At 41.2% G+C, this 19,045-nt stretch overlaps 1 protein-coding gene across 1 annotated transcript; it reads left to right on the forward strand.

Annotated features, from left to right (window-relative positions):
* Window positions 1-2,796: 2,796 nt before the first annotated feature.
* LOC127535114 (cytochrome P450 2F2-like) lies at window positions 2,797-15,952 on the forward strand. The gene is made up of 10 exons (XM_051952159.1): window positions 2,797-2,814; window positions 11,139-11,292; window positions 11,845-12,005; window positions 13,020-13,088; window positions 13,252-13,356; window positions 13,569-13,704; window positions 14,052-14,137; window positions 15,286-15,387; window positions 15,473-15,614; window positions 15,719-15,952. Exons 1-10 carry the CDS (start codon window positions 2,797-2,799, stop codon window positions 15,898-15,900), a joined length of 1,155 nt encoding a protein of 384 aa, XP_051808119.1. The 3' UTR covers window positions 15,901-15,952.
* Window positions 15,953-19,045: the final 3,093 nt, after the last annotated feature.

A 19,045-nucleotide genomic window follows, 5' to 3' on the forward strand; every position in this document is an offset into this window, starting at 1 on the left:
TCTCTCCACAATGAGAAAAAACAAGTTATCTTGACTAACCATGACAGGGTCATGCACGGTCTACCTGCCTGACTGTGATTATTGATAAACCAAAATGTGTCTGGAGATTATTGCTGAGAATGCAACAATATGTGGGTGAAAGGTTGTACCTATCTTGTGTTCAATGCATTTTCCAAAATTGCTTTAAAAATGAGCAACATCTCTTTCCAGAAGCACAGTTCATTTTACAATTTGCAATGTCTGATTTTGGTTTGACAGAAACTCAGCAGCAACAATGCTTCTGCAATGCTTTCGATGTGATTTCTTGATATGTGTTGGTAGGTATAAAGCTGACTTCTTGCACACTTGGAGCTTTTCCAAGTAGTATGGCAAGTCGTGACTCATAGGGTCACACTACAGCTCTCCATGACAGAAAGGTGGTGATTGTTCTTTTGCAATATCTAATTTGAAAAGCACCTTATCAGAGTGCAGCTCCAAAACAGACGGTCATCCACCTTATTAATTCATGCCAATGATATCAGGTTTCAACATCGGATGGACTTGTCATGGCAACTCATTTTCTTGTTTTTGATGATGAAACAGACAAAAGTGAAATGCTCTTGCATCATATTTTAATATGATGTCCCATTTACATCTTTAAAACCGGAGAATTGAGACAGAAACATTACACAGGTTTATATAGTCTTATAAACAGCTTTATCTGCAGTGAACCTTGTATTTGCAATAAAACCACTTTGTTGTTCCTTCCCAGCTGAGGAAGTCTTATGGAAATGTCTACAGTCTGTTCATCGGTCCTAATCTAGCTGTCGTCATCAATGGGGTGAAGGCCATGAAGGAGGCTGTAGTGACCAAGGCGACTGATTTTGCTGGACGACCTCAAGACCCGTTTATTAATGATGTCACCCACAGGAAAGGTAGAATAGACATTTTGTGTCATTAAATGGGTGCAGCTTTTATTTAAGCATTGGAGGGAACTGATAAGTGGTTACATAAGTATTCACTCCCTTCAAGTTGGCATGTAATAGATGCACCTTTTGTCACAGCAAAAATTTCAATAAGGGTGGCCTAATGAGGTCCATCCATCACTTGATCCTCATTAGGGTCACAGGTGGGCTGGAGTCTATCCCAGCTGACTTAGGGTGAAGGCATGGGAAACCCTGGACAGGCTGCCAGTCTATCACATAGAAACAAACAAGCACACTCACATTCACACTGTTGAAGAAATTTCCTCAAAGCCCTCATGAGAAATCTTTAGTATTCCGGTATACGGTGGCCTTACCAAGACAGAGAACTGTCTGTGAAGGTACGCAGATCCAAACATTTTCAGAGTAAAACATTTTATATAGTTGGTCAGACGGTTGGGACGGGATACGATGTAAATACAAAAATCTCCCACAGTGGTCACTTTGCATAGAGTCGCTAGAGCTGATATAGCTTTGTTCTCAAAAAAGAAAAAATGATATTTACTTCGTAAAATGCAGAAATGTGAAGGCAGAACTGAAATCAGATTAATGCAGTCATATAAACAAATTTATCAGCATTTGACGTTGTATTTGTAATAAAACCATTTTGTTGTTATCAATTATCTTGTGTGGTGTTCTATTACTTTGGACTTCCTTGCAATGATATGGCGCTCTCAGTCACACTCAGGGACTGCAAATGTATTCATCGTTGCCTTCACTGATACCTGACTGGAGAACCTGACCTTTATAATCTGGGGTGGCCATGAGGTGAGTGAGGAATTCATGAACTGTTGTGAGCTTTGATTATCATGGTGACTCAGCAACATTGTAGCTCCCGGTCCTTTTATGTGATTGCTTCATATGTTTTTGGTATTAAGTTTCTCCTTTTGCACACTTGGAGTGTGTCCAAGAAGTACTGCAATACATGCACTGTGAATTTTTTAAACTTTGATTATTGATAAGCTATAATGTGTGATAGAGAGTTTTTGCATAGAGCTCAACAATATGTGGGTGAAAGGTCATAGCTTTGTGTGCTCAGTCTGTTTCTCAGGGCTTTGTTGCTTTGTCACATTATTGCTCACTGCATTTTTTGTTGCAATATAAAGTTCCACAGGTCTATCAAAGCAGCACAACCATAGCTTGAAGCAGACAAAGCTCAAAAATTTCTTCTGTTAAGAATAAGTTTTAACGTTCCAAATTATAAAATAAAAATAATAAATATTGAAATTTGCTTATTAATTTACAAAACTTGAAAAAAATGGGATGAACATGCATAATATTATTTGAAGCGCCCCCAAGTGTTATCAATAATGGGTAAACAATGGAAGCATACATTCAATAGATATTTTACTCTATGGAATACCAAACATTTTGAAGTAACAGAAGACTCAGCTGTTTCAGTCTCAGTAAAAAAAAAAAACCCATCAGAACACTGTTATTTTGCATGGATAAAAAGAGAAAAAAGATTTAAAAAAAATAAAAATATATGTATTTATATTGAAGCTGTTGTGTTGTATGGCATCATTTGCTCAAGTTTGCCAAGCAAACATAATTGAGGGAATTAAAAATCACATCCAGCATCTAAAATTTAACAGTCATTGTTTAAATCTGGATCTAACAGAAACTTCAAAATATCTTTGGAATCTGCAGCAGGTACAATCTGTTATTTGTGCCTTCTTCAAAAGATGGTAAAGGAAGTAAATTAAGAAGACTAAAGTTATCATGGTTGACCATAAATGGCTGAAACAAAGTCATTTTACTGTGTGGTTAAAGCAGGGTTTTAAAGCAAGTCAGAGTGTTTGATATGTTTGATGTGGTCACAGATGAGAAATCCATGACCTGCCGGGACAAGGTACGTTTCATCCGTTTAATTCCTGGCTATAAAAGACACAAGCAGAAACAAAAAATCAAGCCGTTTTTTCGTTTTGAGCAAAAAACAAAAAAACAAGAAACGGTTCGTTTTTTCGTTTTGAACCAAAAAACCAAAAAAACAGGAAACGGTTCGTTTTTTCGTTTTCACCCCTAAAATGAAAATACGACTCCATATTTCGTTTCATTGGTGGGCGGGGCTTCGGAGCCTGCCGGTGCACAATAAAGCTCCTGCCCATCACAATAAAGCTCTTGCGCTGGCATTCACAGACAGACTGACTTTCATTGTATCGCCTGCCCCCACTGCACTTCCCCTAATTCTAAATCAAAGTAAGTCGTGTACACAGTAATGACAGTCATAACCAGTGGTGTAGTCTAGTTTTTTCTACTGGGTATACTCCAACCTCATAAACCAAAGCCAGGTCAGGTCAACGCTGCTTGGGGTACTGTGCAGCGAGAAATACGGCCGCTGTCTTGGTTCGGTCAGCCGCTCCACTCAGCGCTGTTTGACAGCGCATTTAATCCATCTTAACTCTGAATATTAAAATTATTTTCACGCGTTTTTTTTTATTTTTTGCTACAAACGTCATCCATGTAGCTATGATCAGTGATGTAGTCTACGTGATACGCAGGTATACACCCCACCACTCGAAAATTTTCCAAATTTCTGTATACCCACTTAAAAATGCGCAAAGATACGTATACCCAGGGGTGTGAACACGCAGGTATACGCCTTATACCCACTAGAAAAGGTCCCGAATTTCCATATAACCACTTAAAAATGCGCAAACACATGTATTAGTATGTTTTTTTGACATAACGTTCACTTTTCTCTGTGTCAGGAAGCGGTGAAGCTGTATGGGACGGGGGAAGGTGTCTGGCTGAGAACAGGGCTCACTAAAGGCCGACCGCGGTCCGGATCCGGACCCAGACGCCGTCTATACGGGTGTAAATTTGACAGGTCGCTTCTATTTTACCGGTGCAGGGTGCAGCTTTCCAGTGTTTATCATTGGTCTATCGGCTCAGAAACGTACAGACCAGTTATGTACGAGTTCAGGCATTCCACGTGACGCTACTCAGCCAATGACGTCGCTGAATCGCATCGCAGCTCTGCCTTCAAAAAGCAGCTGAGAGATGAGGGACAGAGAGGACAGTAGTGATGGAAGTTCAGCTCTTTTCAGAGAGCTTTTGGCACGGCTTCCAAAGAAAAGCCGGTTCTTTCAGCTCCCAAACGGCTCCTAATTTATTATTCTTTGTAGCCTCATGTTTTTGCCTAACCTGGCAAATATGAATCGTTTGTGTTTTGACAAACTCTTTTCATTCAGTGTTTTTATGAGAAGCCTTATAATTGACTCATTTTGTACATTTGCTCTGTTACAAAAACAGGTATTCTTGCTTTTGTTTATTATTTCAGCCAAACTTTTTTGCACAAAAAACAAATGAACAAAACTCTGCACATGAACCCACAGAACCAGAACAGAACCAGAACCAGACTCAGTATTCAAACAGTATAAATGTCCTCAGAGCAGGCTGACATTTAGAAAAATCAGATGGCTGAGCTTGGATGGGCTGATACATTTCTTCTTTCAGTGAATATCTGCCGTGTTTCTGAGAAGATTCTCTCAGATGGAAGAAGTTGTCTCTCCTCCATCACCTTCACCAGGTGGGGCAGACTGAGGCCTTGTCCTGCTCCAGCTCAGTGGGTCGTCTGCTGGTTGGATGAGGGCTTCCTCTAGATATGATCCTCCATTCCCACATCAGCTGTAGGATTTCTCCTTGCAGCATCTCCTGTAGCTCTTCCATCAAAGAGCCTCCACACAGCAGAAGTTTGAGGTTCCTCCTCCACTTGATCCTCTAATGGTGGAGGTGTCAGGCTGCTGCTCATATTCTCTGAATTGTCTCATCAACAGCTCTGTTGTCACTGAAGGCAAGCTTCTTTAATCTAGGATCCAGTAACATGTTTTCTGCTAGGACAGTGTTAAACTCCATACTCCATTAAATACGTTAGGAGTCAGCTCTTCAGATTCACTACAAAGCATCGGCTCTGAGAGTCGTATCTTTTGTGCCTTATACATCTCTAGAGGACAGACTGTGGTCACATGCTGACCATGTTTGGCTCAGCAAACAGCTGTAAGGCAGCTTTCTCAACTATGAACATAATCAAAATATGTTTTGAGAACGGCTCAAACAAGCAGCAGCTCAGTTCTCCCATTAAGCTGCAGAGATATTAGGGGAGTGATATGAGACAGACAAAAATGTAAAAGTGTTCACATGTTTACATTTATGAGATTTAGGTATTGTAAAAGATGTATAGAAGTTGATTCAGGTTGTTCAGTCATGCTTTTTTAAGTTCTGCACTTTATTCTAAGATATACAGTTACATATAAGTTATTTATTAATAAATGTCTAAATGCTTTTGAACCGTACTGAATTTATTTGACGGTCAGTTTTTGATTACAGGCAGACTCTAATAAAACTACCAGGTTACATCAGCATATATCACAGTAACTCAAGTTAGACATTATGATGTTCTGGACCTTTGCTGACTGGATCTCTCTGAATTTTAGCTGAATACCCCTGGCTTAGAAGAAGAGGGACATGAGTCTAGAACTTCTAATGACCCAACATCAGTCAGTGGAGAAAAAATAAGAAAAAGAAAGCAAAGCTAAATGAAACCATTTCAGTGTTTTAATAAGCCTGTTGCTTGTCCTGTGAATACTGCCGCTTTAGGGAACACTACAGCTGGAGATAAGGTTAAAGTTTAGGAAAGGGAGCCTGATGAAGAGGAAACATCAGGTCTACCTGATGGCAGGAGGAGGAGCTGCTGACGCTATAATGTCTATAAGTATCTAACTGGTAGTTTGAAATAAAGGAGCTGCTGCTGCTGTTGCTGCTTGTGTGTGTGTGTGTGTGTGTGTGTGTGTGTGTGTGTGTGTGTGTGTGTGTGTGTGTGCGCGCGCGCGCGTGTGGACATGTGAGTGCACGCGCACATATATGAGAACCTGACCTGGCTTTGGTTTATGAGGTTGGAGTATACCCAGTAGAAAAAACTAGACTACACCACTGGTTATGACTGTCATTACTGTGTACACGACTTGCTTTGATTTAGAGTTAGGGGAAGTGCAGTGGGGCAGGCAATACAATGAAAGTCAGTCTGTCTATGAATGCCAGCGCAAGAGCTTTATTGTGATGGGCAGGAGCTTTATTGTGCACCGGCAGGCTCCGAAGCCCCGCCCACCAATGAAACAGAATATGGAGTCGTATTTTCATTTTGGGGGTAAAAACGAAAAAAACGAACCGTTTCCTGTTTTGTTTGTTTTTTTGTTCAAAACGAAAAAACGAAAAAACGAACCGTTTCCTGTTTTATTGTTTTTTGCTCAAAACGAAAAAACGAAAAAATGGCTTGATTTTTTGTTTCTGCTTGTGTCTTTTATAGCCAGGAATCAAACGGATAAAACGTACCTTGTCCCTGCCGGACACTTCTCTGCTTTTTGCGGGTGATGTGGTTTTGTTGGCATCCTCAGACCGTGACCTCTGGCACACACTGGAGCGGTTTGCAGCCGAGTGTGAAGCGGCAGGGATGCGGATCAGCACCTCCAAGTCCGAGGCCATGGTTCTCTGCCGGAAACCGGTGGAGTGCTTCCTCTGGGTTGGGGGGGAGTTGCTTCCCCAAGCGAAGGAGTTTAAGTATCTCGGGATCTTGTTCACGAGTGATGGGAAAATGGAGCGAGAGATGGACAGGCGGATTGGTGCGGCGTCAGCAGTAATGCGGGCGTTGTACCGGACCGTCGTGGTGAAGAGGGACCTGAGCCGTAAGGCGAAGCTCTCGATTTACCAGTCCATCTACGTTCCAACCCTCACCTATGGTCATGAGCTTTGGGTAGTGACCGAAAGAACAAGATCGCGGATATAAGCGGCCGAAATGAGCTTCCTCCGTAGGGTGGTTGGGCTCAGCCTTAGAGATAGGGTGAGGGGCTCAGACATCCGGAGGGAGCTCGGAGTAGAGCCACTGCTCCTTCGCATCGAAAAGAGCCAGTTGAGGTGGTTTGGCCACCTGATTCGGATGCCTTCAGGGAGACTTCCTCTGGAGGTTTTCCAAGCACGTCCGTCTGGGAGGAGATCCCGGGGCAGACCCAGAACTCGCTGGAGAGATTATATATCTCGTCTGGCCTGGGAACGCCTCGGGATCCCCCAGGAAGAGCTGGAAAGCATCGCTGGGGGGAGGGATGTCTGGAACGACCTGCTTCGCCTGCTGCCCCCGCGACCCGGCCCCGGATAAGCGGAGGAAAATGGATGGATGGATGGATGGATTACTTTTTAGTTTCAAGGCAAATTTTGGAAAGAATTACTGAATGCTCAATTGGAATTCAAGTCCTCTCAGATCACTGCCCCATTAGTATCACCTTTTGTCCTCCATACAACAATCCCTCTTCTAGACATTGGCGTCTAAATCCCCATCTCATGAGTAACCCCCAGTTTAGAGATTTTATTACTAAAGAACTAGATTTCTTTCTGGCAGTAAATAAAACACCAGATGTTAACCCTTCAATTTTATGGGAAACAGCTAAGTGCTATTTAAGGGGATCCATTATATCATACACCTCTGCAGAAAAAAAAAGGTTACTAAAAACTCAACTAGAACTTGAGGAGAAGGTAAAACACTTGGAAGAAGAATTTAAATCCAACCCCACTAAATCACTTGGAAAAGTTTTAGATGCAGCTCGAGCAGCATTGGATCAGGTGCTCACAAAAAAGGCCGAAACTTCAATTTTTTTTGCCAGACACAGACTATATGAGTCCGGCAATAAATCAGGTTGCCTCCTTGCTTGATTAGCTAGAGGTAGAGAGGAAACTACCAATATATCATCACTCAAGGATGTTAACGGGGAAAACGTATACACCTCACTGGACATCAACAAAACAATGAGGCTTTTCTACCGGAATTTATACTCTTCCGAATATCATTCTTCTGTAACGGCACGGGAGGCCTTTTTAGATAAGCTTGAGCTGCCTAGTCTTAATGATGAACAGAAGAGACAGATAAACAGACCTATAACAGAAGATGAAGTCTTGGAGGCCATCAAGACACTAAAAGGGGGGAAAGCCCCTGGCCCTGATGGATTCGGTCCAGAATTTTATAAAACATTCAGCAAGATTCTAGTCAAGCCTCTGACAGATATGTATCTATATTGTTTTGAAAATCAAACATTGCCACAATCTCTTAATTTGGCCAATATATCCCTGATTTTAAAAAAATGTAAACCTCCAGAGGAGTGTGGCTCGTACCGTCCTATTAGCCTGATTGGGGTTGATAACAAAATACTCTCAAAAGTTATGGCAAGGAGACGAGAGGGTCTTTTATCAACTCTTGTAAATTCTGATCAAACTGGATTCATACAGAACCGTTTGTCATCTTTTAATGTCCGTAGGCTTTTGAATGTGATTCAGTACACAAATCAATATGGTGACAGAGCTCTCACTTTGTCCCTTGATGCTGAAAAAGCTTTTGATAGGGTGGAGTGGTGCTATTTGTTTGATGTCTTAAAGAGATTTGGTCTGGGGGGTAACTTTCTTAGGTGGATACAAACCATTTATAACTCACCAACAGCTAGTGTTATGACAAATGGCCTCCGCTCTGAACCCTTTCCACTGGCTAGGGGCACCAGACAAGGCTGCCCACTACTATTCGCATTAGCTTTGGAACCCCTTGCGGTAGCTATTAGACTTAATGCAAACATAAAGGGTGTCTCAGTGAGGGGCACTATACATAAAATAGCTCTTTATGCTGACGATATCTTGCTCTTCTTGTCTTCTCCTGAAGGGTCGATCCCTGCTACTATGTCATTGCTGGAAGAATTTAGTAGTATATCTGGCTACAAGGTTAATTTTGATAAGTCTGAGGCAATGCCTATTGGTGGGTTAGATCTTAGTGACTTGACAGAGGACTTCCCTTTCAGGTGCTCTAACTCAGGTTTTACTTATCTAGGAATTAAAGTATCCCCTAATCTGTCTGATCTCTGGAAACTAAATATTTCCCCAATTATATGTGCTGTTAAAAGAGACTTACAACGTTGGTCGAATCTCCCTTTGTCCTTTATGGGCAGGATCAGTTTGATCAAAATGAATGTACTCCCAAGGATTCTCTATCATCTACAGATGCTGCCCTTATGGATGCCCAGGAAAGTGGCCTCCAGTATTGAAAAATTGTTTTCTGAATTTGTCTGACGTGGTAAGAAGCCGAGGGAAAAAATTAAGATCTTACAAATGCCAACCAGAGCTGGTGGTCTTGGACTCCCCAGTATACTTTTTTTATAACTGGGCCTGTCATGCAAGGATAATCTGGGATTGGCTTTGCTCATATCTTGACTCAACCCTCTGTATTGATTCCTGGGTTTGCTCACCTTTATCTCTGTGGAGCCTAACTAACTGCAAAAGACAAAGCATCATGAAAGAAGTTAAAGCTAACCTGATAGTTTACAGTTCTGTAAGGGTCTGGAGGGATATAGTTAATTTCACTGGGAGAAAGGATTTGGTCTCTATGCTGACACCTATTTGTGGGAATGGGGATTTCATCCCAGCTCATAGCAGTTTAATTTTTGAGTTTTGGAAGTCCAAAGGCATTAAGGTTATTGGAGACTTATTTAAAGATGGTATTTTTATGTCTTTTCAGCAACTTCAATCTCAGTATGGTCTTCCCAATAAGCATTTTTTTTTTTTGGGTACTTACAGATTCGTCACTTTATAAAGGGCCTGAGTCTCCCCTCCCTCAATACTCCTAAATTGAGTGCCCCAGAATCCTTTCTTATTAACTGCAAAAAATCTTCCCGTTTTATTTCCTCCTTTTACAACCTGTTACATGACATAGGTCCAACAAGCCTGTTTGATGTCAAACATAAATGGGAAAGGGATTTAGATAATGAGTACATAGAAGATGACTGGCAAGAAACTCTTAACTGTATCAAAAATTTGTTTTCTTGTAATCGATTGAGGGAAACTCAATATAAAATTCTTCATAGATTACACATAACACCTTTCATCCGGAATAAGATGGACCCAGACCTGTCACCGCAATGTCTAAAATGTCTCAGTGAGAGAGGGGACTATATTCATCTTTTTTGGAAGTGTAAATACATACTATGGTTTTGGTCTTGTATAGTAAGAGAGCTTAGCGGCATTTTCAAAACTAAAGTAACCAAAGATCCTGGTCTCTTCTTACTTGGCCTACCATCCAAGACTGTGACACTCCCCCCTCTTAATTTTAAATTGCTAGATAAATTGTTACTTTTGGCAAGAAAATGTATACTGTTAAGGTGGATTGGGGACAAACCTCCTACTGTTACTATGTGGTACAAAGAGATTTTTTCTGTGCTCCCACATGAGAGCAGTGATGACTGCAGTGCTGAAAGGCAATGAACAGTTATTCTTGATCACTTGGCAACCACTCATGGACTACTTTCCTGCGGAGAGTCATAATTTATTGTCCAAAGGATTTTCTTATTTTAATTGGAAGCCCTCTGGACCAAATACAACCACTGGACATACTCATCCAGATTGAGACTGGATTTAAATTTAATGGACTTTGGCAGGTGGACATAGAATAATAAGTTGAAATGAACATGATATGGAAATGGGGTACTTAATGTCCTATTTTATTTTATTGTAAATCTTTCTTTTGCTTTAATTGTATTTTTTTCTCTGTCTCTTTTTGGTTGTGTCCATGTATATGTCTTTAACTGTTACATTGTTCTAAAATTTCAATAAAATTGTTGCTTAAAAAAAAAATTGCTCTGCTGCGTCCATTTTTGTCATAATCCCTGACAGGTTAATAAATACTACTGAACCACTTAAAAATATCTGGAGATGTTACACATGTATCTTAAACACCCCTCTGCAATGTACCTTTACAGCTGAGGAAGTCTTATGGAAATGTTTACAGTCTGTTCCTCGGCCCGAGACCAAGTGTAGTCATCAATGGGGTGAAGGTCATGAAGGAGGCTATGGTGATCAAGGCTGCTGAATTTGCTGGACGACCTCAAGACCTGGTTGCTCATGATGTCACCCAGAGGAACGGTAAAATAGACATTTTATGTCATAGGACAAATGATGAAAGGTGATTTCAAAATAAACAGTACATAAACAAACCAAAGTCCATGACAGAGGAAAGACCTGAGGAACCTCTAGGTTCATTAAAACCAAAAATGTTGTGATACTGGACAAGAATGGAAACGTTCACATTGACAGTCATGTTGTCAGAAAAAGTTCCTTGATTGACTAATCAGCTCTTTGTTTTGCTTACACCTATTGTAGGATTTATTTTTTTCAGATTATGGCCCCAGCTGGAAGGAGCATCATCGCTTTTCTCTCATGACAATGAGGAACTTTGGTCTGGGGAAGAAATCAAAGGAGGAGAGAATTCATGACGAGACTCAATACATCATTAAAACACTGGATAACAACATTGGTGGGTCCACACAACTCAGTTTTGTTGCAACAGGCAACTTTCCACTGCAGGAATTCATGGAAGATGTCGAGTGGCGCAAACGTTGACAGGAACAGCAAACAGATCAACTTCTTTACTCTGTTTACATTGCAGTGCAGGATCTGACAGGTTTAACTGTGATGTGCCCAAACGATGATAAACAGCAGCTTCTTGGTGCAACTCCACTTTAATTAACACTGAAGATTAACATCCACAACCATTTTTGCCCGTGGTGTTTTTTTTACTTTTTGCTTTACAATGTTCAAATGGAGAAGGCTGCTGTCCAGTGAGGATGATTAGTATCCTGAAACAATGACACTTGTTCTGCCATCAGCATTGTCTTCTCCAAGTTTAGCAAGATTCAAGCCCCACAAAGCAATTTTGCAGGACTGCTCAGAAGTACCTATGCTGAAGTAGGGACTTTTCCTGTAAATGAAATGCTTCTGTAATGGAAAACAGCTTACTGACTCTGTGATGTGTTGTGTTCTTGTACAATGCTGTTTTGAGCTATAGTTTGCAATATATCTTTTACAGGCAAAACTCTGACTCCTCAAGTTATGTTTCATAATGCGGCTTCCAACATCATGTGCCAGGTTGTCTTTGATACACGCTACGAGTATGACGATGAGTTCATCGCAACGATTATTCAGACTGCCACTGATCTTACCAAGGCCGCAAATGGACCATGGGCGATGGTGAGTCAAAGCATGTGGGGTCAGTCACGTCGCCCCTGTGTGTTATTTTTTTTAGGTTTTTAAGGCAACAAAGACAGGATCCAAGTTGTTTAAGTCTATGTTGATGGCCATTTTGTACAATCACAGACTACAAAAGGGTATGGACTTAAAATAGGGTGACCAAACATCCTGTTTTACCAGAACATGTCTTGTTTTCACATCCTGTCCTGACCATCCTGGTTGCATTTTATGAAATGAGGAAAATATCCTAATTTTCATTTCTTTTCATTGGGCCACTAAACTGACCGGCACTAGGACGTACTCTGTACCTGCAGTGCTGCATGTGAGCTATTTTTGTTCAAGTTGCATTGTTAATATAGCAGAGATATATATATATATATTTTTTCAGTACAGAAGAGACATGATTTCTATCACTATTTCCTTCATTATTTTTGAAACGTGTCATAACAAAACATGTTGAGTAACCTGAAAAGTCTGTCCGAATTTGTGTCTTTGGTTATAGATAGCATTTTGGAATACAGCAGTTTTCTATCCATACAGAGAAGGCATACTTGAAATGTATTGAAATTATAAGGCATCTTTGAGTAAACTTCGAGTATCATTTGAGTATCTCATTGCCAAATCCCAAAAGCAGTTTTGGCAGTCACACAGGCTGGGAAGTAGAGGTGTGAAAATCAGAAAAGCATGCTTCCAAGTCAAAAACAGGCTGAGTCACTAAACACACAGGCAAAACCAGGTGCTGTGAATACACCTGCCATGAGACAAAAGCAAATACAAGCACAACAGGAAGTACCAAAATAAAACAGGAAATAAAGAAACAAGACTTCTGAATGTGAGCTGGATATGACATTACCTTCATAAGAACTAGCTTAAGCTGTGCGTTTTATGTCTTAACTCTTCTCAGACAAACAAAATAACTGACAATAAAACCATCTCTTCAAAGTTATTTATGGCAGAAATCAGAATATTTAACATATAATGATTGTTATTATCCTTGTTATTGTTTTGTTTCAGCTGTACAGCTCTTTTCCATGGATTCGTAAGCTGCCACTGCCCTTCAACAGGGCCTTTAATGCAATGAAGGTAACTTTAAAGCAATTATCCATGCACATATATCCTACATACTGTGTATCTGTTCAGAATATTTAGGTAAAAATGAGACTTACCATAAAAAAACAGAAATCTTTTATTTACTTTGTCAGTGGAAACAAAAAGTACATTTATACAAATGATTGTGTTTTTTTAGCATTCTTCTGACCTTGTGCTTCGTTTGTTGAACGAGCACAAGAAGACCAGAGTTCCTGGAGAGCCTCGAGACTTTCTTGACTGCTACCTGGATGAAATGGATAAGGTGTGTGAAACCAGTCAACTCACTATCTCAGATGAAATATTGTTGTAATGGACATTGGTTGTGTTGAAATTAAGGAGAACACATTCCAATCTTATTTTTTTGTGTGGTCACAAGCTGACTCTTTTCACCTGCCACAGTGTGCATCAGTATGGTATACTGTCATTTTTACCTTACTTTCATTTGACTTACAAAGATAACTCTCCTGTTTTCAGAAAGCAGAGGATTCTACATTTTCAGAGGACAAACTCATATTTACCGCAATAGATCTTATGATTGCTGGGACTGATACGACCTCCAACACCCTGCTTACTGCTTTTCTTTACCTTATGAACCACCCACACATACAAGGTATACCTGCACATGCACATATGAGGAATTACTACTTTGTTTCTGACATTGTAGTTCCACAACTGTCTTTCAATATGAAACCTGGAAAAGTCATGCACTCATGTTACCATGCATCAAACCAGGAACTTAAATGGAGAGTAGAAAGAAGTAGCCAATTTTTTTTTTCTATTTTTTTATACTGTTGCTTTATCATATTGTTTATTCTCATGACTAAAACCTGACACTTATTTAGTGCTTTCTCTATGCTTAAAGGTTTCTTTTTTCCTTGACATGTTTTGTTACCATCTCAGTGGAATGTGAAATGTTAAATCTGGAATACAACGTCTGCTATTATCTTGCCTTCTCAGAGCGTTGTCAGCAGGAAATAGACCGGGTGTTGGAAGGGAAGGATCAGGCCTGTTTTGACGACAGACACCAGATGCCCGATGTGCAGGTACTGGACTGTACATCATGTGACAGATTTCTTCTCATAATTTTACTTCTGATCAACATGTGAAAATGTGACACAAGGCAGGAGATTGTAAAATCTTTTAGATAATCTGTGGATTTGGAGATCAATTGTTTTCCTTCTGCTGCCAGTCAGATAAGGCAAAAAAAAAAAAAGTTGTTTAAATGTCTCCAAATTGCTGTTTGTCTCTGAAATGCTGGAGAGGGTGGTTGCCATGCAGCATACAGCTCTAGATGCGTATGGCAGGTGCGACCCATTCTAATCTGGCTTTGGTAAACTGCATTCAACAGAATCAGCCCTTACTAAGGTCACTAATGATCTTCTGATGGCAGCAGATGATGGTAAACTCTCGTTAGTAATTCTTGACCTCAGCTCAACTTTTGACACTGGATCATGGTATCCTGTTCAATTGGCAAAAGCAGTTAGTGGGTATTTCAGGATCTGCCGTGGACTGCTTCTCATCCTACCTTTCTCAGAGGAGGTTGTCTGTTTCGGAGGTTGTCTGTTTAAATCAATCCTCTTTTTACCATCTTCAAGCAATCCAAAATGCAGCTGCTCATCTTTTTTTTTTCTAGAAACTATCCGGAGATCCCACATCACCCCAGTCCTGTCCTCTCTTCAATGGCTTCCCATCAATTTTCATATACATTTTAAAATACTGATACTCACTTTTAAGGCTTTACGTGTCCAATCACCATGGTATATCTCCAACCTCCTTCACTCGTATGCCCCAAATCAAGTGCTCAGGTCAGGTCAACTAAAGTTACTTGTTGTCTCTTGTTCCAAGTATAAAACCTGTGATGACTGTACTTTCCAAGCTCTAGCACCAAAATGGTGGAATGCTCTTCATCTACAGCTGAGATTGGTCGACTCCTGTGATGCTTTCGTGAGGCAGCTGAAAACGATTTTATTCTGACAGGCTTGTGGTTGACCTGTAATGGCTTTATTTTAATTATTGTTTTTGATTCACGGTATTTTAGCTGCTGCTCCCCTGCTTCAAAAATGTATTACCTTTATTATTATTGTTTTTATTTTGTCCTTGTTTTATTTTAGATATAAAGCACCTTATGATTTTGTATCTCTGAAAGGTGATTTAGAAATAAATTTTACTTTCTTACTTGCTCTTCATCCAGGCTGTGATCCACAAGTCGCAAAGAATTTCCAACACCGTTCCACTAAGCGTCTTCCATTGTACGACTAAAGATACAGAGCTTGCCGGATATTCCATTCCCAAGGTATGGTGCAAATGATTAAATAGCTTTTGGAAACATAGACAACAAAGTGAAGAATGTCCCTCATTCTTTTGGTTCACCTCCTCAGGGTACGAGGATCATCCAGAACATGATCTCAGTGCTGAAAGAGGAGGGACAGTGGAAATACCCTCATGAATTCAATCCTGAAAACTTCCTCAATGACCAAGGAGAGTTTGTCAAACCAGATGCCTTCATGCCTTTCTCTGCAGGTACAAGAGCATAGAAACTGTATAACACTTGGAGTGGCAGGCACAGATCAGATGAATCAAATCAAACTACTGTAGATGACTTTGACGTGTTTTTTATTCCTCAGGTCCTCGGTTGTGTCTCGGAGAGGGTCTGGCTCGTATGAAGCTCTTCCTTATCATGGCGACTCTGTTGAGGAAGTTTAAGTTCATCTGGCCTGAGGATGCAGGAGAACCAGACTACACTCCTGTCTTTGGACTCACCACTACTCCAAAACCTTATCCCATGAAGGTTCAACACAGGCTTTGAACTGCACTAAACTGACTGAAAGGCATAATAAAAATAAAGTCTGTCCAATTGATGTACCTTGTTTTTGTTGGAAAAACACCAAACTGAACACTAAATATATCACATATCGAATACACAGTGCCAAAGTGCTCATTTGCTACATTGTCAGTGAAAACAATACAAATTGTGTAGCATAGCATGGGTGAAAAGAAATGAAACCTGAAAAAAGTGGAGCAACTTTGTAGATACTTTGGTTCACAGCAACAGCTCTGGGGAAGAAGGTGTTTCACAGTCTGCATTTTCTTATTTTTAATGTCTGGAATCTTTTTCCTGATGGAAGGGGGGCAGTTTGTGTCCTGGATGGGATCTCTGGCGATGCTGCTGGCCTTTTTCCTCAGTGAGCTAGCATAGACAGAGTCCAGGCTAGGAGGCTGTGCACCCACAATCCACTGTGCAGTTTTTATGACGCCGGTCAAGTCCCTTCTGTTTCCAGCGGTGCAGCCGGAAAACCACACCATGCTGCAGTAGCACAGAATGCTCTCAGTCGCACTCCTGTAGAAGTTCATGAGAAGCTGTGAGGGGAGCTTGGTCTTTCTCAGCCTCCACAGAAAAAAAAAAAGTGTCTGCTGAGCCTTCTTCACCAAGTGGGAAGTGTTAGTGGTCGTTATGAGATCACTGGTGATGTGGAGACCCAGGAACTTGATGTTGCTGACCCTCTCCACCTCCTCTCCATTTATGCAGACAGGTAGGAGGGGTTATTTTCCTGACTCTCCTGAAGTCCACAATGATCTCTTTTGTTTTGGTGGTATTCATCAGCAGGTCATTTTCAGAGCACCAGCTGACCAGGCGCTGGACCTCCTCCCTGTATGTACTCATTAGAAATTAATCCCTCCATGGTGGTGTCATCAGCAAACTTTACAATCATGTTGGAGGGGTGGATGGGGTACAATCATGTGTGAAAAGGGTGCAGAAGGCCAGTCTCAGGACGCAGCCCTGAGGTGCACCTGTACTCAGTGTGAGTGTGGATGATGTCACCTCTCCTACTCTGACACTCTGTGGTCTACCGGTAAGAAAGCTGTGGATCCAGGAACAGAGTGTGGTGTCTAGTCCCAGATGGCCAAGCTTGGTTATCAGTTTATGAGGGGAGATGGTGTTGAATGCTGATATAAAATCAACAAAAAGCATTCTAACGTCGGGGTTGGAAGCCTCCAAGTCGGACAGTACCATGTGCAGTGCAGTTGAGATGGCATCTTCTGTTGATCTATTTACTCTATAAGCAAACTGGTGGCTGTCCAGATCAGCAGGAATGGTCCCCTTGATGTAATGCAGGACCAGCCTCTCAAAGCACTTCATTATTGTTGGTCTCAAGGCAACTGGGCAGGAGTCATTCCGGCATTTCACTGTTTCTTAGGCACAGGCACTATGGTGGTGGACTTAAGGCATGGGGGGACTACAGCCTGCTGTAAGGACTGATGGAAAATTTCCGTAAACACTCCTCCTGCTAGCTGGTCTGAACATGCCTTCAGGGCTCAACCTGGAACCCCGTCTGGTCCTGATGCCTTGGTGATATTGATTTTCTTCATCGTTGACCTAACCTGATGTTATTGCAGGACTCGGGTGGACATCTGGTTGGTTAGTGCTATGAACAAGACATGTCGGATTTTGATCCATGAGCTATTCACAGTAGTGTGGTCCTTCCAGAGGGGTAAATTTTCAAATTAATATTTTTTCAGCTCCAAGCCCCTAAATGTGTTGGAATAGCTGAAAAAAACTCTCCTGGTAATTTTTTTTTCCAATTCCAACAACATTTACTCTCAGTCTCCTCAATGAGACTGAAGTTTAGCCTAATCTCGTCACGATCGCTGACAACAGGGCAATAACATATCAAACTGTGCTGAAGTTTAAAATACTTCTGTCAGCTCAACTTGAAGGGCTGAGAGACTTCCCTTTGGGGATTCTTGGTATTAGCTCTCAACCCATCAATTCACCCTTTACAGACTGCTCTCTCAGGAGCAAAGACTTGCGGCACTAGTGTACTTTTGCTTTTTTCAGGCTGACTGGCTGAGTTGTAATTTCTAAGTCATGGCTGCAGGAGCTAAGCTCCGGTATTTGATTGCTCCAATTGAAAATGTTCCTGGCTCTCAACTTCCCTCTGAAGAAGAAGTACTGAGATTGTTGGGCGGCTGTGGCTCAGGTGGTAGAGCGGGTGGTCCAATGAACGAAGGGTCAGCGGTTCGATTGCTCTTGCCTCGTCATGTGCTGTTGTGTCCAAGACACTTTACCCGCCTTGCTTCCAGTGTTGCTCTCACACTGGTGTATGAATGCGTGTAAATGTTGGTGGTGGTCGGAGGGGCCGTAGGCGCAGATTAGCAGCCACGCTTCCATCAGTCTGCCCCAGGGCAGCTGTGGCTACAAATGTAGCTTACCACCACCAGAGTGAGAATGTGTGGTATTCATTGTACGCGCTTTGTGTATACCTGAATAGAAAAGTGCTATATAAATCTAATCCATCATGCTGATCTACCGAATTGAGCTGAATAAGAAGTCTGTACGGGAGGCAGCGAACGATGTGTTGAAAATTGTGACTGATCTCTGGTCAAAGGCCAGGATTCCTGACTCAAAATGAGGAGCAACTGCAGTTTCTCCTCCAATTTGTTTCTCATCATTGCACAGAATTTCCAGACTCCAAAAAGAAGACAGTAGCTGCTGGTATGGTGCGTCAGCAGAAGACCGAGGAGAACTAAGCTGGGTGCCAATAGACAGCCTTAGCAGCCTTAAAGGGAACACTAACAGATATTTAAGACAGAATTGGATATGGAATATAAATATTGCTTTTTATTTAAGGATTTTGTTTTCACATTTCGAACAAACAAGAATACAAGCATACTCATATATAATGGATGTTTTGAATATTTACAATTTTTTATCACCATTGATATATATTCCTTTTTCATACATGTAGAATGTAGATTAAATTGCTTAATATTAGTTCTGATGTTAAAACTTTCATTTTCATTCCCTTTTTTATTGTTATATCTTGTAGTTATTCCCAGACGATGAGCACCCCAAGGGGCCGGAGGGGAAAAACGTCAAGGTCACTGAGGGAGGGGTAAACATTGTCCAATTGAGACAAAAATTCAGGAGGAGAGTTTTCTCAGCTAATCCA

The sequence above is a fragment of the Acanthochromis polyacanthus genome, chromosome 8, assembly GCF_021347895.1.
Source record: "Acanthochromis polyacanthus isolate Apoly-LR-REF ecotype Palm Island chromosome 8, KAUST_Apoly_ChrSc, whole genome shotgun sequence".
NCBI lineage: Eukaryota > Metazoa > Chordata > Actinopteri > Pomacentridae > Acanthochromis > Acanthochromis polyacanthus.

Coding starts and splice junctions, on each gene's coding strand:
- LOC127535114 (XM_051952159.1), top strand. Junction 13,357..13,568: donor ACCTGGATGAAATGGATAAG/GTGTGTGAAACC, acceptor TCCTGTTTTCAG/AAAGCAGAGGATTCTACATT. Junction 14,138..15,285: donor ACCAGATGCCCGATGTGCAG/GTACTGGACTGT, acceptor CTCTTCATCCAG/GCTGTGATCCACAAGTCGCA.